At 38.1% G+C, this 27954-nt stretch overlaps 1 protein-coding gene across 1 annotated transcript; it reads left to right on the top strand.

The window, feature by feature from the left end:
• On the top strand, positions 1-26702 carry pdik1l (PDLIM1 interacting kinase 1 like). The gene is made up of 3 exons (XM_059349609.1): positions 1-375; positions 7332-7627; positions 20825-26702. Exons 2-3 carry the CDS (start codon positions 7343-7345, stop codon positions 21563-21565), a joined length of 1026 nt encoding a protein of 341 aa, XP_059205592.1. The 5' UTR covers positions 1-375; positions 7332-7342; the 3' UTR covers positions 21566-26702.
• The last annotated feature ends 1252 nt before the right edge of the window (positions 26703-27954 follow it).

Raw genomic sequence — 27954 nt, 5'->3', positions numbered from 1 at the left:
GTTTGTGTGGAGAAAAAGGAACCATACATGTGATGTAAGGACAGACTGAAAGATGCTAAACAGACAGAAATTAATGCATGGCAAGTTGACAAATTTGAACCAAAATCTCCTGGACTTCAGAGGTTTAAATTCTGTACCACACCACAGAAGGATTCATTGCTCTTTTGGAACTGGAGTTTATTTTGAAATGTGTAGCCGGAAGTCGCCTCGTTGTGGCCACCGCTGCGCTGCTGTGCTCAGCAGCTGCTCGCTCTCACGTCCAGTGTTTGACTAAACCTGCTTGGTTTGACTGTGCGAGCAGAACGTGTGCGGCGGTAATGGCTGCCAGGGAGAGTGAGGAAGACAACAAATGAACCCCAGAGAAACGAGTCAAAGGTAAGACTGAAAAGATGACAACTTGCAGCCGAACACCTCTTCTACATTTCCACTATTGTCTTGTCTGCTGTGGCTACTTGTCTGCAGGTGTGTTTTCAGGAATCTGGTTGAAATCTTCATGACACACACACACACACACGCGCGCGCACATACACACACACTGGACAATAAACTGTCAATAGCCTGTGTTATCATGCATGCCTCCTACATGCTTCAATGTTCGGACAATTTAATCGCAATGGACTTGTTTTAGGTTTGGATTGTCTGTCTGCATGTAGCTTGTATTTGTCGGCTGTGCTGGCGAGAGCTGGACTCTTTGTTAGCTGCTGTTAACGTGATTAGCTAACGTTAGCTAAGCAACAACATCGTTAGCTGATGGTGGCCAGGCCACAGAGCTGCTAGCCTGTTAGCCAATCAGCCAAGTGGAGCTCTAATTAGCCCGTTAGCATGCTGTGACTATCATTATCTCTGTCAAGGAGACAGCTTTTAGCTTCCGACTTTTTGGAGATGTTTGTCATCATCAAACCTGTCAGGGTCAACTAGGTTTATATGAATATTAAGTTTTATGATTTTTACACTGAATAGCCATGTACAGGCAGGTGTTTGAGTGACTTTGAACTCTCAATGACTAGTTGTCTAGTCGCTTACAGTTTGGTAGACTAGTAAGTTCAGTTTTGTTGCAGTGCTAACTACTACAGTGTATATACATTATATATTGATTGCATAATGTTACTTATGTCATACGTGTCACATGGGACATGTAATTGTCCGAACCAACACTTACACATGCATCTTTTTAGGGTGTTTTTTTTTTTTTACTAATGTCATTACTGGTAATGCAGAATAAATTATTCCATTAATCAATAAGTTTATAATTATGCCTCACTAGTTGGTAAGGATCTTATAATAATAATAATAATAATAATAATAATAATGACAATAAAAGGTGTGTATTTGTAATTCATCCATTAAAAATGTATTTCTGGTGTCTATGAGCATTACAGCCTATGGCTGGGCTATGACCTCAAATCAATAATTAATTAAACATTTTACCATGATTACGATTAATTAAGAATTCTTTTAATTTTTTGCCCTCATAGTTAAAGCTGGGACATTTTATTTCTAATGAAAGAGTGCATATCTTTTTTCTGCAGTGTTTACATTTGACTTCTGACTTTTTGGAGATGTTTCTCATCATCAAACCTGTCAGGGTCAACTAGGTTTATATTAATATTAAGTTTTATGATTTTTACACTGAATAGCCATGTACAGGCAGGTGTTTGAGTGACTTTGAACTCTCAATGACTGGTTGTCCAGTCGCTTCCAGTATGGCAGACTCGTCATTGCAGTTTTTTTGCAATGCTAACTACTACAGTGTATATATACATTATATATTGATTGCATAATGTTACTGACGAGGTTATATATATATGTCATATGTGTCACAAGGGACATGTAATCGTCTTTTTCTAATTTCATTACAGGTAATGCAGAATACATTATTCCATTAATCAATTAGTTCATAATTATGCCCCACTAGTTCGTAAGGACCTTATTATAATAATAATAATAATAATAATAATAATACAAGGTGTGTATTTGTAATTAATCTATTAATTAAGTCCTATGAGCATTACAGTCAAGGCCTGGGTGACATATGAAATTAATTTTATGAGTTTATACTTGTGTCACATGGGACATGTAATTGTCCAAACCAACACTTACACATGCAGGTTTTATTATGGTGTTGTTTTTACTAATTCCATTACAGGTAATGCAGAATACATTATTCCATTAATCAATTAGTTTATAAATAATTTTACATTTTTACATATTCTCACATTCTTTACAAGGAATATTAGTATCTTCATAAGTTGTTGCAAAACAATAGAATACTAGATTAGGAAAGTAATTAGTAGCAATAAGTAGGGCTGGGCCATATGGACCAAAAGTCATATCCCGATATATTTAGGCTGAATATCCTTATACGATATATATCCTGATATTTTTATCGCAAAGTGAGAGCAAATGTTAAGTCAAAGTCATATGACATGTCACAAGTACTTTTATTGAAAATGTTTATTTAAGTGAACATAAATACTGTATAACAGGAGTACCCTTTTTTTAATAAACAAAAAAAATCAAAGCTCCAAAATGTGCACATTTAAATAAAAATAGTCTATGAAATTAAATACACCAATATTTTTCTGAAATAAATATATTTATATGAAAAAAGAATAATGAACATTACAAATGAACTAAATATGACAAACCCTAGTAAGGGCAGCATTTATATAGAAGGAGAAAATAAATTGAACTATATCGATATATGCGATATGGTCTAATTCCATATCACATTTAAAAATACATTGAACTCTTTTGTATATCGATATATCGCCCAGCTCTAGCAGTAAGTAGACCTGGTGCTGTACTCTTCTGGCAAGCGGTTCAGGATTATGTAACTGAACAATATGAATGAGTGAGCTTGATTTGGCTGAACTCTTCTGGTGGGGTTTGCCTTTTCTACACTTCCAATTTTCAAAGTATGGCATGCCAGTGTCATGGCATGCAGTCATAAATGCCCTGTAACGGACACCAGTTTGTGAAACTTGGTGTCAGTTTAACACAGTGGTCATTTTTTGGCTCTAATATGTGGTGTAGTTGAGGTGTAGTATTTTTTAGGCAGGTTTCCTCATTTTGTGGAAGGAATGCTGTTGTGTTTATTTGGAAAAACATTGTTTATGCTTCAGGGAACAACAACATAGGTCAATTATCTATCAGAATACCACCCACCTACTTGCCCCAGCATACCAACCAAGTCAACCAATTAGGCAGTGTTTGGTCAAGTAACACCCCCACATGAGAACTTCAGGGAAAGCTTTTTGGGTTATTGAGGAATTTGATAACAATAATAACAGGAAACCTATAGAAGAATTGTAAGAGAAAATGTGTTGATCAGGAAAATTTTTTTGTGGAAGTTTGGTGGAAAGGAAAATATAATTGGCCTCCAAGTAGGGCTGGGCGATATATCGATATATTTTTAAATGTGATATGGAATTAGATCATATTTCATATATCGATATAGTTAAAAAAATTACTTTCTTTATATATAAATGCTGTACTTAATAGGGTTTGTCATATTTATTTATTTTATCACATTCGTTATTCTTTTCTCATATAAATATATTTATTTGGAAAAAAAGATTGGCCTATTATTTCATAGGCTATTGTTATTTATTTTATTTTTTTATTTAAATCTGCACTTTATGGAGCTTTGATGTGGGGAAAAAAGGTACTCCTTTTGTTTTACAGTGTTTATATTCACTTAAATAAAAAGTTTGAATAAAACTACTTGTGACATGTCATGTTTGGCTTTGACTTTGACTGAACATTTGCTCTCACTTTGTGATAAAAAAAATATCGGGATATATATATTGTATATTGATATTCAGCCTAAATATATCGGGATATGACTTTTGGTCCATATCGCCCAGCCCTACCTCAAAAGGTAATATCCAATATATCATTATTGGGTATTCTAGACCCTGGACAAATTGAAAATACACTGAATGTCACAGTCCCCTGGTAAAGAGATAGAAAGGATACGCTCCTATTACAAGTGTAATTTACAAGTTTCATCATGTTACAATTTCATATTGATTCTTTGGACAACGGTATGATTATTGCTGCCTCCATACAATTATGATTGACTAAATCCAGGGGCATGCGATATATAAAGACAACATCATATCCCCATTTAAAACATTCAGTTACATTTAAATCTACTCACAAAAAGCAACTAAAACATAATAGACAAGAGTTCTTGCACACATTGGAATAAAAATAATTTATTTTTTTAAAAAGATGGGAGTAAACATCCTCATTGTTTTTTTCTTGGCTGCTTGCCATTATCTGCCTGGCACTAGGCCTCTCACACAGTTTTGAGTGATTAGGAAGGAGGTGTACTTAGACAGAAATGTTGACAAAGAAGTTCCATGGGACTTTCAAAATAAAGCCTTATGTTGAAGAGGATGATGAGTATCAGTAGTTTCACTTTGCATCAGTTGTATAGAATTCAGAAGGGGAAATTTGTTTTCGCTCCAGTTACTCCAACAAGAATCGAAAGAAAGTGTGTGTGTGTGTGTGTGTGCATATATATATATATATATATATATATATATTATGAAATAACAAAATATACAGGCTTAAAAAATACTTTTAGTACACATTAGGGCTGGGTGATATGGACCAAAAGTCATATCCCCATATATGTAGGCTGAATATCGATATACGATATATATCCCAATATTTTTATCACGAAGTGAGAGCAGACTTTCAGTTAAAGTCAAATATGACATGTAACGAGCAGTTTTATTAAAACAGTTTATTTAAGTAAAAAATAAATACTGTATAACAGTAGAGCCTTTTTTTTTTTTGGTAAATCAAATCTCCATAAAGTGCCTATGAAATAAAATAGGCCAATCTTTTTTCAAAATAAATATATTTATATGGGAAAAGAATTACAAACATTACAAAAGAACTAAATAAGACAAACCCTAGTAAGGTCAGTATTTATATTTAAAGAAGAAAAAAAACTATATCGATATTTGCGATATGGTCTAATTTCATATCACTTTTAACATTATATCGATATATCTTTTATATCGATATATTGCCCAGTCCTAATACACATGTAAGGTGATGACATGTGACAATAAAATGATAATAAGGTGCAATGTACTGACATGATTGAGAGTCCAGGTTCAGTCTATTGACTCAGTGTCTGACGCTCTCTGGCTCTCTGTGTACATCTCTGTGGAAGGAGTCTCTTACTGAATACTGTCCTTCTTTTAGCGAGCTCATCATGGAGTAGGTGGGAGACATTGTCTAGGATAGCATGTAGCTTAGACAGCATCCCTTTTTCTGAGACCGCAGTTAAATAGTTTAGCTCCAGATTGTAGAGATTATTTTTTAAAACCTCTTAGTTATGATTAGGGCTGGGCGATATATCGATATATTTTTAAATGTGATATGGAATTAGACCATATCAATATAGTTCAAATTTGCACTGTGATCTTTGTGATCCATAGGCTTTTTTTATATGAGATATTTTTGTATTTAAATGTGCACTTTATGGAGCTTTGATTTAAAAAAAGGTACTCCTGTTGTTATACAGTATATATGCTGACTTAAATAAACGGTTTCAATAAAACTACTTGGGATAAATGTGAATCCAACTATATATCAGGGTCATTTTCTCTGGTTTGAACAAAACTGTATCAAATGTAACCTAGCTTGGGTACCTTTCTTTCGCCCTTTTCTCTCCCTCCATGTCAGACTGTTGCCTCTCGACTCTCTTCATCTTTCGCGCGCTGCAGCCAGACAGGCAGGTGGTGACTCTGGTGTTGGTTTTTCAAAATAAGGGTATTTGCAGCGTAGCGTCACATTTCATGAAAAACACCATGTTTTGTGCCAAAATCACATTTAAAACAATAATTTACATTAATATAAACATAAAACAACATAAAAACAAGGTAAAAAAAAAAGCAAAACATTATTCTGTAGGTGTGGTGGCTTTTATTTTGCCATGGGGGTGCGCCACCATCAATTACATGTAGAGGAAACCCCTTTCACTGCTACAGAGTTAAAAAAAACAAAAAACTATTCCCTATTCTGAAGAAGCGACGGGCATAATATAGCAGCGGCAGCAAATACCCTGTTAGGGTTCTGTCTCCTTCTCTTTAATTGATCTAGCTACCTCCAGCATCATAATGGCCACCATCAGCCTTTCTTTTCTCTACAAAGCAGTTTATCAAACCCATCTGAATATTCAGAAGTATATAATTTGACTTACATGCTTAAGTGTAAAGAGATGTTCACAAATGTGTGCTTTGTCGGTGTGTCAACATTGGCCAGAAAATATTCAAATACTCATTCTAAAATAGATACATAAGTTAAAATACAAATTTTAACAGTTCCTAATGAAAGGCACACAGCAGTTTTGGCTAAAAATAAAAAAAAGAATAAGACTTCCCAGGTGGTTGTCTAAAAGATGAAAGGCTGACCTCCTTCCAGTTGGATAGGTTGGAAAAACCCTGCAAACTTTGCATTGTTTGCCCCACTAGTTGGTAAGGATCTTATCATAATAATAATAATAATAATAATAATAATAATAATAAAAGGTGTGCATTTAATGTAATTCATCCATTAAAAATGTATTTCTGGTGTCTTATGAGCAGTACAGTCTAGGGCTGGGCGATATGACCTCAAATCAATAGGTCAATCAATTGAACATTTTACCATGATTACGATTAATTAAGAATTATTTTGTTTTTCTTTTTTGCCCTCATAGTTATAGCTGGGACCTTTAATTTCTAATGAAAGAATGCATATTTCATAGGAAAAACACAAAGAAGAACTATGTTGTAGTTATGATTTGAATAAAAACTGATAAGAACTGAAATCAAAGCATTGCTTGAAATGAAATTTAGTAGAAATCAACTTCTCAAACAGGAGAAAATAAATAACTTTAATTTCTTGCAAATGTTTTTTTCTGCAGTGTTTACATTTGACTCTTTTTTATTTGGTGTCATCTTCCCTAAAGCCAAAATGTGTCTAAATCAGGGACGTGGCATTTTTCTTGGATACAAGCCACTGAAGATGCTCAGTTGTTTCTGTGTTGGAGCTCTCCTCCGTGTTGCTTCTATGTCACAGATTGACAGAAAATACTAAATGATTTGTCATTGGCAAGATTGCGTCATTCAGAGGTTCTGCCCTGTTACAGTCTCACGTGGGTAGTGGCATGTCTTTACACTTAGTCTTGCAAAACCTGTTACATGGTATGAGATTAACCAGTTATACGGTATGAGATTCCATCGAAAGTAAAGTAGGCCTACATACTTTCCACACAGAAATAAAGTCCATGGAAAACTAACCCCATGTTTTTTTGTCCGCAGTGAGGACTAGGATGGTAAGCAGCCAGCCGAAGTACGAGCTGATCCAGGAGGTGGGGCGTGGCAGTTACGGTGTGGTCTATGAGGCAGTAGTGAAGCGCACAGGGGCCCGGGTGGCGGTTAAGAAGATCCGCTGCCACTCTCCAGAGAATGTGGAGCTGGCACTGCGGGAGTTCTGGGCTCTCAGCAGCATCCAAAGCCAGCACCCAAACGTCATCCACTTGGAGGAGTGTATCCTGCAGCGGGACCAGCTGGCCCAGAGGATGAACCATGGCTCCAGCTCCCCGCTCTACCTGGAGGTGAGGAGAATTCACTGGCAGAGGGTTGGGGGCATTATACTTAAAAATAATCCTGTATTGAGGCTGTGTTGATGTTGAACAGTAAAGATGGGTATAATAGCCGTGTTCGACTAGGAGGGAAAAGTGTCCACCGGGAAAGTCTCAGGCCACACCCTCTCAAAAGTCCGCTCACTCTGCGTGTCTCCACTACAAGTTAGCCCCCAGAGGGATTTAGAGACTCTGGAGGTGACGTATGGTTTTCGCCGTCGATAACTGTGCACAACGTCAGCAGCTGAAAGCAGCATGGCTAATAATGCACAGAGTCTCTGCTGATCATAAACATAGTGATTGTGAATTAACAGCATCGCTAACTGTGCACAGAGTGTCCGGTGCTTGTTGTAAACAAACAGAGATTGCTAAGTGAACACCTCCTGCAGCAGCAGCACATACACACTGTACTGCTACAGAGCTAACTATAGCTAACTGCAGCTAACAGCTCTTCTTAACAAGCCGGCCTCTGGCTCGTTAGCGGCTCATTAAGAAGAGTAAGAAGGAGTCGCTGGATTTGTCTCCAGTCGCTTTCTTGAAAAATAGTCTAAGGGGGTCTGAAAAGTCGCTAAATTCAGCAACAAAGTCGCTAAGTCGTGTAGAGTACTACGTCACATCCTGCTTAACGATCTATCCAATCAGTAACCAGGCTGTTTTCAAAGGAGAAAAAAGACCCTGCTCTTCTACAGGGACGAAAGAAGTCCTGACAAAAGCCGGCTCCGGACTGCTCATATTCAAATTAGGGGCGTTTCGGCGAGTGAGACGCCTCATTCCGGGTATTGTCCAGGTATTGCCTGGTAGTGGAAACAGCCCTCATGTTTGCTTTAATTTCTGGTGGAGCTTACGCCTCTGTCTTCTCCTACATGTATGTGTGTGTGGAGGTGGTGTGTGTGCGTGCAGAGCAACAGTATACAGACAAGAGAACGCGTGAGACTGTCACTCTTGCAGCGTGTTTTAGCCACAGTGAGTCAAATCGGTGGCCTGTAAACCTCCTCTGAGACAAGTAAGTACTGGTACTTTACTATTCACGTTTTTGACTGTGATCTGCAACTACACCGCGTTCCAAATTATTACGCAAATAGTATTTAAGTGACATAAAGATTACATTTTTTGATTTTCAATTAAACTCATGGATGGTATTGTGTCTCAGGGCTCTTTGGATCACTGAAATCAATTTCAGACACCTGTGATAATTAGTTTGCGAGGTGAGCCCAATTAAGGAAAAACTACTTTAGAAGGGCGTTCCACATTATTAAGCAGATGACCATTTCCAAGCAATATGAGAAAGAATAAGGATCTCTCTGCTGCCGAAAAGCGTGAAATAGTTCAATGCCTTGGACAAGGTATGAAAACTTTAGATATTTCGCGAAAACTTAATCGTGATCATCGTACTGTTAAGAGATTTGTGGCTGATTCAGAGCACACACGGGTTTGTGCAGATAAAGGCACAATGAAGAAGGTTTCTGCCAGACAAAAACATCGGATTAAGAGAACAGCTGCTAAAATGCCATTACAAAGTAGCAAACAGATATTTGAAGCTGCTGGTGCCTCTGGAGTCCCACGAACATCAAGGTGTAGCATCCTCCAGAGGCTTGCAGTTATGCGTTATTCTATCAGTTATTCTATTCGGCCACCCCTAACCAATGCTCACAAGCAGAAACGGCTGCAGTGGGCCCAGAAATACATGAAGACTAATCGTCAAACAGTCTTGTTCATTGATGAGTGCCGTGCAACCCTGGATGATCCAGATGGATGGAGTGGTGGATGGTTGGTGGGCGGCCACCATGTCCCAACAAGGCTGCGACGTCAGCAAGGAGGTGGCGAGGCATGTTTTGGGCTGGAATCATGGGGAGAGAGCTGGTCGGCCCCGTTAGGGTCCCTGAAGGTGTGAAAATGACCTCTGAAAAGTATTTGGAGTTTCTGACTGACCACTTTCTCCCATGGTACAAAAAGAAGAACCGTGCTTTCAGTAACAAAATCATCTTCATGCATGACAATGCACCATCTCATGCTGCAAGGAATACCTCTGCATCATTGGCTGCTATGGGCATAAAATGAGAGAAACTCATGGTGTGGCCCCCATCCTTCCCTGACCTCAACCCTATTGAGAACCTTTGGAGCATCCTCAAGCGAAAGATCTATGAGGGTGGGAGGCAGTTCACATCCAAACAGCAGCTCTGGGAGGCTATTCTGACATCCTGCAAAGAAATTCAAGCACAAACTCTCCAAACACTCACAAGGTCAATGGATGCAAGAATTGTGAAGCTGCTATCAAATAAGGGGTCCTATATTAAAATGTAACTTGACTTGTTAAGATGATTTTGATTGAAATAGCTTTTGATTTCAGTAAATATGACCTCCGAATGCTGGAAAATCCAAAAATGAGCATTTTCAGTTCTTAAAAACCTATAAAATGTTATAAAACTCTGTCGTGCGTAATAATGTGGAACAGTGCATTTTAAGTTTTTTATTTTTAAAAAAATACTGTTATCATTGAGAGGTTTGTCCAATCACATTACAATTCATTAAACTAATGGTTGATGACTTAAATTATGCTGACTGTCATTTGCATCGACTATTTAGGAAAATCGCAGAAAAAACTCAGTTGCATAATAATTTGGAACACAGTGTAAGGCTTGATTTGCCAATGGCAGTGGTTCACCTTTGTTCACCTCATTGCAAGTGATGGTGGGGTGCATGGAGGCTTCAGTTGAAGTTGTTTAGTTGTGTTTTTCTTGGAGTGGCTAAGGTTAACATAAACTGTGAATGTATGCAAAATGGATTAATCTACCTTCTAATGGGTAATTAGGGATCATGTATATTTCACTGTGTTTCATCCAGAGGTCATCAGGGCCAGAATCCGTGAGAAAGTTCAAATAGATGTCATTATACATATCAGGAAAGTTTTAAGCAAATCATATGTGAAATGTTTTGGAAGCGCTGGCTATCAGCTTCCATTTTCAACTGCATTATTGGTGCTGACTGATGTCTTGAATTAGACTATAGTGTACTTTGTTGATATTAAGACTTTTGGTCTTTCTTTCTGTCCATTTCTTTTTATTGATTCCAGTGAAGGAAATTTACATAATCTGTAACTTAAATAATTACAAATCAGCCTAGCCCTAATTAGGACTGGGCAATATGACAAAAAAAAGATATATTTTTTCATATCGTCCGATCTTGATTATTATCACAATTTTTTATATATTATTTTAAACTGCCAGTTTTAAAGCATCTGTACTGACAACTAAAGAAACTAGAGATTAGTTAAATATTTTAATAACATTCAAAGTGAATATCAAAGCAAATTAAATAAGATGAACATAAAAAAAATATAAACAATTTTTACTCAGCAGTACAACAAATGTAGAAAAATATAGAATAACACTGTTTTTGCACCTGTGCAAGACCCAAAATAAATAAACTGTGAGATTTGTTGTTGTTAGAAAGCCCACGCTGTCAATGTTTTATTAACTTGTTTATTGAACTGTGGTTGAAGTTCCACTCAGTAATAAATTGAGTTGAGTTGATTGAGTTATTTAAATTGAATTAAGTTTTCATATGTCCCACGCTCTTGAACGCACCATAGCCGTTGTGACGATATGGTGCGCTATGCAACATACCTGTACAGCGGCGGATGGATTTTAATTTCCTTTGCTGTTTCCCAACATTCACCTGTACCTCCCTGGTTTATTGCTCCAAGTCATGGCTGACATCTGTTTGGCTGCCCACAGCCCCGGGTTTAGGTCTTTCTGTTTGCTTCTCTGATTGGCTGTTGTCACTAGGGCTGGGCGATATGGACCAAAAGTCATATCCCGATATATTTAGGCTGAATATCGATATACGATATATATCCCGATATTTTTATCGCAAAGTGAGAGCAAATGTTCAGTCAAAGTCAAATATAACATGTCACAAGTATTTTTTTTGTAAAACCGTTTATTGAAGTAAACATAAATACTGGGCTTTTTTTAAAAGCACCATAAAGTGAACATTTAAATAAAAATATATCTTTAATAAAAACAGCCTTTGAAAATAAATAGGCCTATCTTTTTCTTAAATAAATATATTTATTATATATGAGAAAAGAATAATGAACATTACAAAAGAACTAAATATGACAAACCCTAGTGTATATATAACATTTATATATAAAAGAAAAAAAATTGAACTATATTGATATGTGTGATATGGTCTAATTCCATATCTCATTTTAAAATATATTGATATATCTTTTATATCGATATATTGCCCAGCCCTAGTTTCCGACCTGTTTGATCAAGTAAATATGCTCACAGCTGATCCGTTATCGACCTGAAATATCTCGCGATCACTAATCGCGATCACATAAATGCCAAGGCCTATTTGTAATTCTTCATTAATTCTTCATTATTAATATTCTACTATTACACTATCAAGTTATTGAACTACAGTTCCCCATAATGTTAGCACGGCTGAAATATAGTCAATGAGTTAGTGGTGGGCAAGAACTGGAGTCCTGTCTTTTAGCCTATTTTTTGTTTTTATTGACAAATTTTGGCAACAATTAAAACAAATACAAGCAAACCAAACCCAAGTCTGCCTGGGGAGTGCACACTATTCTTACAATCTTTTACAATGGTATATCTTTCAACTATTATGCCAGTCCAGTATCAGCGTTTAGGGTCCATTTTTCCCACTTCCTGTCCAGTTGGGCTTCCTGCAGCCTCAATATATGTGTCAATTTTTCCATTAAAAAGATTTCTTCCACAATTGATATCGATTGATCCTTCATTGATGGTGTTTCCTTGGTGAATTTACATAAATAAAGAACTAAACAAGTCTTAGGCACCCCATACCCTAATATTAGCCTATATTTTGGCACACAGGCACAATTCTAAAAAGTATTCTGAATTAAATGTTAGCAGTTCCTGTTTGCAGTGTTGTTATAGATGTACAGACAGTTATCACAGGATTACTTTGATACTGAAGAAAACTTAAAAACATGATGATTGTCAGGGGAGCGTCTTTTTTTTCTGAGATCAAATATAAATTTAGTTCATGCAACCTCTATCAATTAATACAGAGTGGTGACACAAGCCAGATGCAATGATTTTTATTTTGTTACTTTGCTGCTGGTGTGCCTATTGTCTGGTGTCTGTGTTTTCACTCCATCAAAATTGTTTCCATAAATATGACGTCATCATTATGATTCGATTGATGCCATGTTAACAACATTGGGTTAATCTACATTAACTACTATCAGATTACTATCGTCTACTATATGGGTAAGCCAATAGTGCTAACTGGCCACTGCAACATTACCTAGCTGTTTGTCTTATTTAATCTGATTTGCTGTAATTGCACATAGGTTATGAATTCATTATTGGGTACTGTAGAGATCCGGGGGTCTCCATGGGTTGTTAAAGTTGTAATAAGAACAGAAAAACAAGTCTTTACCTTCACACTGCACGTTTATTTTATGCAAGGGAAGCTCAAACACCATTTATATGTCAGACTTGAAGGTAAAAAAAAAAGAAAAACAACGTAAAGATGGTTACGGGGGAGTTCTGTCCAGCCCGGGGAAAAATACAGTCAGCCTCAACTATGACCTTACGTTACCGTGGTAACCAAAAGAAACAAAAGTAATTTAATGTGACAGTACTCAGAAGGTGATCGTTTTAGCACTCTACCTGACTTTAAGCATCTGTGTCTGTGAGTTTCCATTTCTTTGGAATGGATACAATACAACACTAGCATAGATACAGAGCAGCTGTTGTTATTTTAATAGTCAGTGAGGAATAACCAGACTATCAAGTACTGGGAAATTGAAAGTGAATGGAAATGCCAGATAAGGGTGTTGCAGCATCCACAATGAAAAAAATGTTTGGCCTTCACCTGTCAAAGTTGCCAGTATTCTGTAGGAACATACTGTATAGTCAGAAAAGTTGTAAAAGAAGTAAAATCACCCGTGTGGTTGTCTGACTGTTACCATGTGATGCATCCAACCCAAAATAACTGTAGCTCTAGGGAATGATTTATTACATAATTAACGTTGGCTATAACGATAAGTAAAAATAAATCTGAAATCCTTAGATCGGCTGGCAGTTCAAACATAACCATAAAACTGCTGTTTCAGATCAGCTAATGTTATCTCATTAGCTGCCTTCCACACCCTCCAAAAGCAGATCTTGTTAAAAATCTGTGAGCTGAATCTTTGCTGGCAAGGGGCCAAGCATTCCTGTCCGCAAGTCACAGAGCTGATGTCAGGATGGGGAAGTAGACAACAGCCAGGCGAGGAATCCAGCTTAACCCACTGTAATGTGACATTTTATCAGACATTTGAAAAACACACTACTGTGTCTTAAAATAGACACTATATTTTTATGTAATGATTTGGGATTCCATAGTAATTCCATATCACATTTAAAAATATAGCGATATATCGCCCAGCCCTACTACCAAGTACTGTTTACATATCGCTGTTGGCAAAGATGACTTGTCTTTTTGTGACAAAGTAGATCTAATTGGTTAAACATAAATGTCAGTGATTTTTTTTCCAAAAACGCAAAGCGAGTCATCGGCTGCAAGCTAGCTGTTTATTGTGGAAACTTAAAGTTATTAGTGTCAGAGATTACATTATGGAGACAGTAAATATCTGCACCAATATTGGCACTTGGAATTAGGGTTGTCACGATACTAAAATTTTCAACTCGATACCGATACTCAGGAAAATATTTGATACTCGATACCATTTTCGATACCACCAGGATAAAGACAAAGACCCCAAAATTTAACAGAAATATTTTTATTAACAAGAAAAATGCGACATGTAAAAATGAACAGAACCACAGGTTAAATATTTATATTAAAAACCAGTTGTGCAAAAAGAAACTGCAACTATGATAACAAGCTTCAGATCTGAGGTAGTGCAAAAAATAAATAAATACAATAAACGATAACAATTACAACAATATTTTGAGGTTGTATGCTGTGAACAATATTAGGCAAGATTGATAAAAAAAATAACTAACTTAAGTGTTCATTCCTTGGCTAGGTATCGATACTTTTGAAAATGAGTATGGTATCCGGATACAACGTTTTAGTATTGATACTTTTTTGAGTATTGATACTTTTTTGAGTATTGATACTTTTTTGAGTATTGATACTTTTTTGAGTATCGATAATTTTGACAACCCTACAAAGTAGATCTAATTGGTTAAACATTAATGTCTGTGATTTTTTTCCAAAAACACAAAGTGAGTCATCGGATGCAAGCTAGCTGTTTGTTGTGTAAACTTAAAGTTATTAGTGTCGGAGATTACGTTATGGAGACAGTAAATATCTGCACCAATATTGGCACTTGGAATAATACATAAGCAGTTGAACCCTGGTTTATATCCCTCTGTGTGTGCTGCTGATGTGCATTTGAAGAAGAATTGGAAGTTTCTAGTCTGATCTGTGTTGTCTCTGGCCTCCAACCCAACAGTCACATGAGTGTGTATCAGGTTGGGGGGGGGGGGGCTCCCCTCCCTAGTCAACCTGTCTGCAGCCTGTCATGTCACAGTGCCTCCCTGCTGCCTGACGGCGGGCACACAGGCACTCTGCCGCTGCCTGATTATAGTCTCTCAGCGGCACGCGGGGCTATTGTCAGACCGTTCATTCCGGTTTTTTGCAACGCTAGCGTTGGACGCTTTCCCAGAATCCCTTTATTCCAGCTCTTTTTTATTGCTCTGTAATGTTCCAGTACGTGCTTACAGAAGAACAAATGATAATGGGGAGAATTATCTGACCGCACCAACTGTGGGATAATTTGCATCTATTCTTTTTGGGTAGTGGATTCTTTGGCTCGTGGCATGTCAAACAATTTGCAGCCATTTGTTTACAGCAGGGTTTCCACTAGGAATTATCTACTACACACATTCAGAGCGTTTGTATCTCCAGTAATGCAGTTTACTTCAGAAAGCTTAATGTGTGGTTCATCCAGCCTAAACAAGCTTTGCTCATAAACTAACAGTTCGTCTACTTCAACTACTATTTTTACTTCTGTCAGTGGTTATTAGTCAGGCGGCTTAGGACCAGATTTAAGAATAAAGGGGACACGCCGGACAAAAGCACTACATTTTTTACACATGCTCTCTATCACCATAGGTTTAAATTTTTGGTAGGAGCCACTTCATCAAGATTGTGGATCGGAGATGGCACCCATATATGTCTACAGCACAAATGTGGGCTAGTTTTAATATAATTAACTTAATCTAATGAATTGTTCGATAGATTAACCGACATGTTTTTGAAATATAAGTAAAGTGCCTAGTTAGTGCTCTCTAAAGTAGTGCTGTAAGATAAAAAGTAAAACACTTGGCCTATTTAGAGGCTCTAAAAGAAAAGAAACAGCACAAATGTGAGCCATGAAATAAAATGTTTCAAATTAAACAGTTTTTTCAAAACCCTGTTCTGTACATAATCACTGCTCTCTGAGGTAATGCATGTACTTGTACCGGGCAACATAGGAGAGAGGAATAACCTTGTCGATCCGATATTTCTGATCACCGAGGAACTTCTTTTGAGCAAACATTACAAATAGCGTTTTTGTTGTCTTTCTCGGAAATCTTGAAAAACTGCCAGACCAGCGAAGCCATTTTCTTTCGAGTCAAACTTGACGAGACAGAGAGCGTGCTCAAATCACATGACCATAACAAAGTGATACAGCCAATCACAAGCTGCATTTTACGTGACCGGAAAAAGAACGATTTCTTTCTTTTGGCGGCCTAAAGCCTAAAATGATCTTTATATTGAAACGTTTATCCCCATTGTATGCAGAAATGCAAAACCTATGGTATATTTATACATGATGGTAATTCTCGCAGATTTTAACCTGTTTTTTTTTTCTCACTCTCCTTGATTTCATGTAATTTGATCGGCCTTGTTAGATCGGTCAAATCGGAGCACCCCTAACAAAAAGTGAGTAAAAAAACACCCTGAATATGTTTAGAACTGCAAGAGCGCTGTCTTCTGTCATAATTCCAACCCTCCTCCTTTATCCGGCCCCGAGACCAGCAAAACTGACCCAAAAGAGACACTGACTGTAAACCATCAATCAGCGTATGCAGCAATTGCAGACTGGACGATCTGGCTCTGACTGCAGCTGGGAGAGACTCCTGCGGGAGGACTGTGAATGCTTTGGGACAAGGGAGGGGCAGCCGGCAGCCCCTGTGGCTTGTTGAGAAGAGTAAGAACGAGTCTCCAAAAGTCTCCAGTAATACCAGCAAAAGTTGCTAGATTTTTAAAGAACGAGTCTCCAAAAGTCTCCAGTAATACCAGCAAAAGTCGCTAGATTTTATAGAATGAGTCTCCAAAAGTCTCCAGTAACACCAGCAAAAGTTGCTCGATTTTTAAACGAGTCTCCAAAAGTCTCCAGTAACACCAGCAAAAGTCGCTAGATTTTTTTGCTAGTCGCTTTTTTGAAAATGAAGGACAAAGTCGCTAAGTTGCAAACACTGACAGCAGGGCCAAAGTTGTTCTGGACACGGATATGACATAATAGAATCAATTCTGGTGAGGAAAAATTTATTTTTAAAATCACCCCATAAAAAAAGCGATATTTACATGAATCATACATACATGAACAGTATGAGAGTTTCACGGTACGAAAACCACCTCAGAAAACTATCATTATTTATTTTTATTATCAGTTAAAACGACCCTAAACAGAATGAAAACAGAAGTTTATCTCTCATTTTGACTTTCTTCTCTTAACTATTTTCTTGTTATTTTGACTTTCTTCTTGTTATTTTGACTTTCTTCTCGTGACTTCGACTTCTTTCTTGTTATCTTGACTTTTTCTTCGGGACTTCAACTATTTTTTCTCATTTTGACTTTTTTCTCTCGACTTCAACTTTTTTGTCGTTATTTTGACTTTTTTCGTGATTTTGACTGTTTTTTTCCATGAACTTGAAAGGACTAAATTTGTAAAAAGTCTGCTGAAAATAATTCCAATACTGTAGATAAGCAAATGTATATGCCATTTCAGCATTTCTTCAGTTATTGTATTTCCACTGCCAATTTAACTTCATGCATTATTTATTTTCAAATTTTTCAAATGACAGTTTTCTCCTGGCCCAGTTTTAACTTGAACTTTTTTCTTGTTATTTTGACTATTTTCTCATTATTTTGACTATTTTCTCATTATTTTGACATTTTTGTCATGACTTCAACTTCTTTCTTGGTATTTTGACTTTTTCTTCATGGCTTCAACTATTTTTTCTCATTTTGACTTTTTTCTCTCGACTTCAACTTTTTTGTCGTTATTTTGACGTTTTTCGTGATTTTGACTGTTTTTTTCATGAACTTGAAAGGACTAAATTTGTAAAAAGTCTGCTGAAAATAATTTCAATACTGTAGATAAGCAAATGTATATGCCATTTCAGCATTTTTTCACTTATTGTATTTCCACTGCCAATTTAACTCCGTGCATTATTTATTTTCAAATTTTTCAAATGAAAGTTTTCTCCTGGGTTCACACTGAAATTTTTCTCTGAAAATGTAGCCATTTGAAGTCTACATTTTTCCGTACCAAACATACAGTTTTCAGTGTGTTAATACAGAACACCATCTATCAATTTCCAGAAACACATCCCATTTAATCATAATTTAATATGAGATGGATGAAAGCTCACAGGTTTGTGGTCTGCTGTCAAAAAGGGAGATTAAATGAACTCACTTCCTGCAGCAGACATAAAAGATGAGAGGCCTCTCACGCTGCTTTGATTTAAAAAATGGCCCATAAAGGAAGGTGGGAGACAACATGTTATGAATACAAAGCCAGAGCGACCTTGCTTGTTTAGTTATGAGTGACATTTTGTCGTCCTCACACTGCAGCGCTGCTTTACACTGTATTAATAATCATGTAAGCCAGATTGGAACTTGATATAATAATGTTGGTTCTACTTGTTGCTGTTTTGTCTGTTGGGGTTCAAGTAATGCTTGGCTTTGTTTTTATTCCCTGTAAATTAGGGTTGTCACGATACTAAAATTTTCAACTCGATACCGATACTCAGGAAAATATTCGATACTCGATACCATTTTCGATAACACAAGGATAACAACAAAGCCCCCAAAATTTAACAGAAATACTTTTATTAACAAGAAAAATGCAACATGTAAAAATGAAAAGAACCACAGGTTAAATATTTATAATAAGCAGTTATGCAAAAAGAAACTGGAACTATAATAACAAGCTTCAAGTCTGAGGTAGTGCAAAAAATAAATAAATACAATAAACAATAACAATTAGATCAATATTTTGAGGTTGTATGCTGTGAACAATATAAGGCAAGCTTGATAAAAAAGTAAAAATAACCTAAGTGTTCCTTCCTTGGCTATGCTTTACACACATACCAATAAACTATCGATACTTTTGAAAATGAGTATCGTATCCGAATACAATGTTTTAGTATTGATGCTTTTTTAAGTATCGATACTTTTGACAACCCTAGTGTAAATACTGATGCACATAAATGGAATTCCTGGATTTTAAGCCGATGTTTATTAGCCTGCTGCCCCCGCGACCCGGCCCCGGATAAGTCAAGTCAAGTCAAAGTTTATTTATAGAGCACATTTAAAAACAACCTCAGTTGACCAAAGTGCTGTGCAGTTATTAAAAAAGAATAAATCATACACAACTGGGTATAAATAAAAACAATAAAAAGAATAAAACTGTTCCACAGCTTTGGGGCCGCCACAGAGAAGGCTCTGTCCCCACGAGTACAAAGTCTGGACCGCGGTACGACCAGGAGCAGCTGGTTAGACGACCTAAGTGCTCTGGAAGTACTGTGGGGTTTTAAAAGCTCTGATAAATAAGACGGTGCCAGACGATTTAAGCACTTAAAAACAATTAATAAAACCTTAAACTGGATCCTAAAATTCACAGGTAGCCATTGCAAAGCGGAGGAAAATGGATGGATGGATGTTTCAGCTCAATGCTGGTGTTTCCACCCTTACTGGCAATTATCGTTTTACAAACATTACAAGCAGACACCACGGTTTTGCAACGTCCAACTGAATAACACGCCAGCATTTATAAAAGGAATTTATCATTTCAAAGGCATACAGATCCAATTGATCAATTTTGAGATGGTTCTCAACTGGAACCAGTTCTTAATTCCCATCCCTAACCACTACACATTTTACATGACTGTCAAAGAGCTGTTGCTGACTCGAGATCATGCCAATTATGTTCTTCCAAAGGTTTAATTCGAAGGTTTCTTTAGTTCAGGGGTGCCAGAGGCTTGTGGGAGCCGAATGTAGATTTTCCGTGGTTCATCAGTGTTTGGTTCTGTGTGCTTTGAAACATGTTCTTCCTTTTGCACTCTCTTTTAACAATTAACATCCAAAAGAAATCAGAATATAAAGGGATACCAATTCTTTTGCAGAGTCGCTCTGAGTTGCGGTGTAAGGTTCTGTGTTTAAGTTCGATGAGATGCATTTCAAGTAGAGCTGCAACAATTAATCGAACATTATTAAATTACTCTAATAATTGGTTTAAGCAGTTTTTGAAAGGCAATAAGTCCAAATTGTCTGATTTCAGCTTCTTCAATGTGAATATTTCTGGTTTCTTTGTTCCTTTATGACAATAAACTGAATATCTCTTTGGTTTGTGGACAAAAAACAAGAGATTTGAGGACGTCATCTTGTGGTTTGGGAAACACTGATTGATATTTTATACATTTTATTGACCAAACAACTAATCGATTAATCATTTAAATCAGGGATGGGCAACTTAAATGCTAGAGGGGGCCACAATTTTTCATCAACACTACCACAGGGCCACACATAGGACCGTGCACTTAACCAGATTTGATGAAACTGCAATTTTAGATATGTTTTAGATATGTTTAGATAGGTTTAAATAAATGACAGATTAATCGATAGTGAAAATAATCGTTAGTTGCAGCCCTCATTTCAAGTCAATTTTAAGTCCAGCACAGTGAAGTAAAATTCTACATTTCAGCTCTAACAGTAGTATATCAGGAAAGCTTGACAAATGTCATGATAATACTGTTTACCATAATATTTTGACTTGCAAAACAGTCTGATATTAGCCCATCCCAACTTGTGGAGCATGCAGAGCCTGACTGTCCTTCAGAAATCATGTTGACTTTTTTCTTTGTTTTCGCTTTCCTACTGCAGCTGGTGGAGACGTCTCTGAAAGGCGAGATCACATTCGACCCGTGCTGTGCCTACTACTTGTGGTTCGTCATGGACTTCTGTGATGGGGGCGACATGAACGCCTACCTGCTGTCCCGCAAGCCCAGCCGCAAGACCAACACCAGCTTCATGCTGCAGCTGGGCAGCGCCCTGGCCTTCCTGCACCGCAACCAGATCATCCACCGTGACCTCAAACCAGACAACATCCTCATCTCCCAGGCCTGCACGCCCACCGGTTCCTCCGAGCCCACCCTCAAAGTGGCCGACTTCGGCCTGAGCAAAGTCTGCTCCACCTCCGGGCTCAACCCCGAGGAGCCGGCCAGTGTCAACAAGTGCTTCCTGTCCACAGCTTGCGGAACAGACTTCTACATGGCCCCGGAGGTGTGGGAGGGCCACTACACGGCCAAAGCGGATATCTTTGCCCTGGGGGTGATTATCTGGGCCATGGTTGAGCGCATCACCTTTGTGGACGTGGAGACTCAGAAGGAGCTGCTGGGGAGCTACGTGCAGCAGGGCTCAGAGATTGTACCCTTAGGGGAGGCCCTATTAGAGAACCCAAAGATGGAGCTGCTGATCCCCGCCAGGAAAAAGAGCATGAACAGCCACATGAAGCAGCTGATCAGGGAGATGCTGTCGGCCAACCCTCAGGAACGGCCCGACGCCTTTGAACTGGAGCTCAGGCTGGTCCGTATCGCCTGCAGAGAGCTCGACTGGGACACGTGATGGACGAGCAAACGGCAACACAGACTCGGCCAATCAAGCACATGTACACATCTCATCAGCTACTGTTAACCTAGACCACATCACAGGGGATTACTGCTTTTTAAACGAGGGAACAATAATTAGAATAGTCGTTGTTTGTATCATAGCTCACTTCCTCCCACTGTCTAAGCACATGCAGTCCTCCACTAGCTGTGTCTTTCTTTATATTGGAGGGGAGAGGTGTGACACCCACCGCCGTCGCTGCTGCTGCCGCCGCCACCGCTGCTGCTGCTCCAAATTGCAGCTTAGTCTCAGGCTAATCACATCACAGCTTCCACTTCCTCTTTGTAAAATTACTCGAGCGTGCCGGAAGAGCAAAATGACCCCAAAAGTCCTGGATTCAATTAGAAGAGAAAGTCAAAGTGACAACGAGACATTTTGTCCACAAATACCATCTCGGACTCGGTGCTAATTGTTACATATTGCAATATGAGACATTACCCTGTGATCATTACAGCCTACATTCACCCAAAGGGCCAATATTTAAACACAATCACCTCAATGTGTGGAATGTTGGAAGACTTTGACAGAACCTGACTTACAAAGTGATTTCAGCCTGGTACGCGACCACCAGCATAAATGTTCCTAATGTCGACATTCAGATTTGATTCTGTTTTTGGCATCAAATGCAGGTTTGCCCTGAATGCTCAGGTAATTAAAACACACAGTATGATGGTATTTGTAGACAAACATCTACTGTCACGGTCAGTTTTGCTCAGTAGTCTCGGAGGGAAAAAATACCAAACTTTGGTGCTTGAGGATACGTTGTTTTTTTTCTTTTTTTCTGCAGGCTGCTTCGTTGGTTGTGTGGGTGGGGGACATTTTATCAGTTAGTGAGCAGCCAGCAGGTGCTTGTGGTTGGTGTTTTTCTCATTCTGTCCATTACTGGCTTCAAGATAATTCAACTGGTCCCAGACACGCCCCTAACCAGTATACCAGAATGTATAACGATGGAGACAGGTCACCATTACTTATATAGAGCCTTAAACACAAAACACTGAATTTGAATTCCAAAGTGATTCACACAGTTCATAGGGAAGAGAGCTTATAGGTCCAGTGTTTAGGATTTAGTGGCTTCTCTCCTCCCTTTCCAAGCATGTAGAGAACCAATGTTGCCCTTCACTTATCATTACAAACATGAAAAGGCCCTATCTAGATCCAGTTTGGCTCTTCTGGGCTACTATAGAAACATGCCGTTGCCTCACTGTGGACTCTGAGAAGAAGAGTGTAGATCCTTGTGTAAATGTGGTAGATGTGAAGGGCCCATTCTAAGCCAACGAAAACACAACAATTCTCAGTTTGGAGTGATAATACACCAATGAAAACATAATTTTGAATGTTATTTTGTTTCTGCCAATACTGCCCTACAAAGTCTAACTGCAGTAACTACATTTTTGGTTGACATTGAGTTATAACTAAAAATGAACTCCTTGATGTCCGTTTTATCTTGTGACAAAGTTTTAGATTTCAATTTTGCTTGATTTCAGGGAAATAATCATAAAAATTGCAGTAACTGCAGTTACTGAAGACAAGAATAATAGAAATTATAAGTTTATTTGAAAGGGAAATTATTATCTAGATAGTGATGAAGTAAAAAAGTAAGATAAAGTTATATTAAGACTAAAATATACCATTACTTAACAATATTAAGTCTAAAATACACACATATTTGAATAGAGTTGTTAAACACTTTTAAATACACTTTAAACAAAACCAATTTGAAAATGTTTATTCACTGAAAACAAAATATAAAAGCTGAAAGAAGACAACAACATTGTAGTTACTGCACTCTGTTTTTGCATTACTATTAGAACCTTTTACAGCAATGCAAACCAGAGTGCAGTAACATTTTTGGGGTCAAAGGTCAAATAAATCGTCATGATTTTTGAGCATAAAAATTACATAATCAATACATGTTGAAATAAGTGTCATATCACTTACCTACCTATAACTAAATTGGCTTGCCAGTTAAAAAACGCTAAAAAACGTTCCAGTTTTTCTCCGTTTTACCCTTTGCGTAGTTACTGCAGTTAGACTTTGTAGGGCAGAATAAGTTACCCTAAATCCTACACACTGGTGCTTTAAAAGATAATACTAGTTTATTACAACTTGGGTCTTACTTTCATAGTTTTGGCCATTGTTCTCTACGGCCTTTAAATTCAAGAAAAGACAACAGGTGTTATTAAAATATGCAAAATCTAAGACAATATCTGAAACGTAACAAAAAACGGAATTCATCAAATTCAAATTGAGTGTATATATTTACAAAATGTGAATTGAATGTAGGTTACAAAGGATTTGCAAATCATTGCATTCTGTTTGTGTTGTGTTTTTCACAGCATCCAAACTTTTTGGAATCAGGGTTGTAGGTAGTAGGGCTGGGCGTTATGGACCAAAAGTCATATCTCGACATATTTAGGCTGAATATCGATGTACCATATATATATCCCGATATTTTTATGGCAAAGTGACAGCAAATGTTCAGTCAGATTCAAATATGACATGTCACAAGTAGTTTTATTGAAACTGTTTATTTATTATTCCAAAAAGTGCACATTTACACAATTATATGAGAAAAGAATAACGAACATTACAAAAGAACTAAATATGACAAACCCTAGTAAGGGCAGCATTTATAGATAAAGAAAAAAAAATTGTACTATATTGATATATGCGATATGGTCTAATTCCATATCACATTTAAAAATATATCGATATATTTTTTATATATCGATATATCGCCCAGCCCTATTAGGTGGACATTGATTGTGCTGGCTGAAATAACAGCTGTCTGGCAGATTTTTTAGCTGTAGCAACTAAAGTCATCCAATTAACATTAGCTTTGTCTCTCTTTAAGGTTTCCGGTGCTCACTCAGTTTTTCTGTGTCACGAAGGATGGCTTATTTACAACCCATCCGATCGCCTTTCTTGCCCCAGTTTTATCACAGCCAGTAGAAATAATAAACAAAACCAAAGTTGTAATAAACCAGAATTATTCTATTATCAAGAAAATCCAAACAACTGAGAGTACAGTACAATAAAGCCCCAAAAAGTGGCAAACAAATCTACTCTTGAGAGAAATCCCTATGTTGCCTAAACATAGATAAAATTATCTGAAGGGTGAGCTGCTTGTATTACTACAGCAGTGACATGAATATTCACATTTGAGTCCATTTTGACCTGAATGTGTAAAAAGGGTGAGGGATTCAGTGAATCTCACTGTAAGCACTTTTATTTTGTTGATATTTATTCCTCATAACTACCTACTGCATTATATGGAGGAGCTCTTTGAGGCTGGATTCAGTGTGATAACTACGTCGGTATTTGTTTACCAGACGAACACAATGTCAGCAAACAGTCTACTTATGCATGCAGTGCCTCTCACCTTCAGGGAAGACGTGAGAGAAGACACCAGCACACAATCCTCCATGAGCCAGAGGATCTCTTCTTTTTTTCTGATACATTATACTGTTGTGTTTAACTTGATCTCCTCTCACTGTGTCACTGCTTCTCGTTTCCTTTGGCTCTGGATCTTACAGTAATCCCTTTCTTCATGCTTCCGACAGGCTAATTCTAAACCTATTAAGCTGTTGCAGCACTTGGCAGAAGATCATGCTCGGGACCCCTTTTGCCTTTCAGGTCATACATAATTCGTGCACTTTTACAAATTTTTACAGAAACCTGTAAAACTACACAATCTTGGCTCCGTCTTTGCTCTCAAACTCTGGCAGAAAATCAAATTTTCTTCGCCAATATTTATCTGCTAGATGGCTTTCAATTTTCCCCTTAGCTGTAATAGTTTATTTCCTGTCACAATGGGATCGAGATTTGCCTTATTTCTGAAATTCACCATTTCCTTTTTTTGTTTTTGACACTAGAGTGGCCTCATTGATCTTGCACTCAAACACAGAATTGGCAGAAGTCGTGTTTGGATGCACCACGTTTCACTGACTCGACGTGGTTCTTTTGGTATGAAGAGCAATACCACAAATCAGTATTAAAACCTGTGTGCACTGCAGGGTGTCTTTGCTGCTTTGGACAATGTTGCTTTCCTTCAAGAATGTGGTGTTCGCTGCTTTCTGTTTGCGAGCAGCAAAGTTTGGACTCAAAGTAGGTCACCCATATCCTCTGAGCAGAGCAGAGGATGATGGGTAGAGTCATTTCCGGTCAGATTTTTTCCTTCAACCTGAGCAAGACAATTCGCCTTCCTGTGAGGTTTGAGACAATTGCCAAACAAACGCTGGGTCTGGGGTAGTGAGAGATTTCACCCTTTGATTTGTTGTATTAAATTCTTTTGCACATGTGTAAATACTGTATAGGATCAACGGGGGGATGAACAAGGTTGATGTACATTTGACTGGATGTGCTCTGTTTTCAAGAGCCTGACTTGTTTGACATGTAAATTGCTGTGATGGATTAAATTTTACTTCAGCTCTTAATTAAACTTCAGTTCACTTCAGATATGGAAAAGATGTGATATATTTACAGGTTAATACTGTTGGTGTGCTAATGGTAACTGTATGTTTTTCTTTTGCCTATTGTTTGTGATTTTGTGTAAACAAACCTGGTATACAAAGTGGGTCAACCGGACCATTTGGACATCAATTAGACCTCATCACTTTAGCAGCCCTGATTCAGGACCACCATACAATGTACCATTGTACTTACTTGCTCGCTCCTGGAACTCTGGCATGTCAGTCACTGTGTGGCTCGTAGAGTTTGTTATGGTAAGAATGTTGAAAATATCAACTCACTGCATGGTTGGAAATCTTTTCAGTGACTATACAGGGAGGAAAAACTACATTAGGCGGTTTCAGATTTACAGAAACGATGACAAAGGACCCACTGGAGTACTGCACGGCAGGAGGCTATATAACAAAATTAGCTTTGTCCTTGGCCATACCCAAACAAACTGACAAGCACAGTAGTAGATTTGTAGGCCTAACACATCCCTGATTTGCAAAAATGCAAAAAAAAATGTATATGCAATCATACTAATTGGGATTCCTGTAGATAAATATAAGTGTAGAGGAGTGTGAGCAAACATTCTCAGTGACGACCATTTCTTTTTACTTTTGTGACTGGTGGCCTGTATTTCTTTCACTTCCAATCTTTGTAATAAGGTAATAATTTTCACAGGGATGTCTGCAGTTCTATAGCTTGCATTAAACAACACAGTATGAGACAGGCTGTCTTTCCAAAACCACTGCTGCTGAGCTTCACTCGGGGAGGCTAGGGCTCAGTTGGTAGAGCAGTCACCCATTGATCGGGTGGTCGTGGTTCAATCCCTGACCATGGCAGCCTACATGTCGAAGACCTTGGCGAGATACTGAACCCCAGATTGCTCCCGATGCTGCGTTCATCGGTGTGTGAATGAATTCCCAATGGTGGCAGGTGGCACCGTTTAGGGTAGCCTCTGCCACCAGTATGAATGTGTGTGTGAACGGGTGAATGAATGCAGTCTGTAGTGTAAAGAGCTTTGGTTAAAAGCGCTATATAAGTGCAGTCCATTTACCATCTCTATAAAGAGACATCTGCACCATATCTTTCTATTGACCATAGACCATAATAGCCGTGTTTTCACTAGGGGGAAAGTGTCCACCGAGAAAGTCTCAGGCCACACCCTCTCAAAAGTCCACTCACTTTGCGTGTCTCCACTACAAGTTAGCCCCCAGAGGGATTTAGAGACTCTGGAGGTGACGTATGGTTTTCTCCGTCGCTAAATGTGCACAACGTCAGCAGCTGAAAGCAACATGGCTAATTATGCACAGAGTCTCCGCTGATTATAAACATAGTGATTGTGAATTAACGGCATCGCTAACTGTGCACAGAGTGTCCGGTGCTTGTTGTAAACAAACAGAGATCGCTAAGTGAACACCTCCTGAAGCAGCAGCACATACACACTGTACTGCTACAGAGCTAACTGTAGCTAACTGCGACTCTTCTTAACAAGCCGGCCTCCTGCTCGTTACCGGCTCGTGAAGAAGAGTAAGAAGGAGTCGCTAGATTTGTCTCCAGTCGCTTTCTTGAAAAATAGTCGCTAAGGGGTCTGAAAAGTCGCTAAATTTAGCAACAAAGTCTCTAAGTTGGGAACACTGCTTCGCCGGTTTTTACAAATGGCGTGTGTTGTTGTCGTGTAGAGTACTACGACACATCCTGCTTAGCGATCTATCCAATCACTAACCAGGCTGTTTTCAGGGGACAAAAAAGACCCTGCTCTTCCACAGGGACAAAAAAAGTCCCAAAAAAAGCCGGCTCCGGACTGCTCGTATTCAAATTAGGGGCGTTTTGGCGAGTGAGACCCGCCTCATTCTGGGTATTGGGCTGTAGTGGAAACAGCCGTAATAATA

This window comes from Centropristis striata, chromosome 14 (assembly GCF_030273125.1).
Source record: "Centropristis striata isolate RG_2023a ecotype Rhode Island chromosome 14, C.striata_1.0, whole genome shotgun sequence".
NCBI lineage: Eukaryota > Metazoa > Chordata > Actinopteri > Perciformes > Serranidae > Centropristis > Centropristis striata.
The sequence above is the reverse complement of the archived record's forward strand: the minus strand, read 5'-3'. Positions and strand labels throughout refer to the sequence as shown.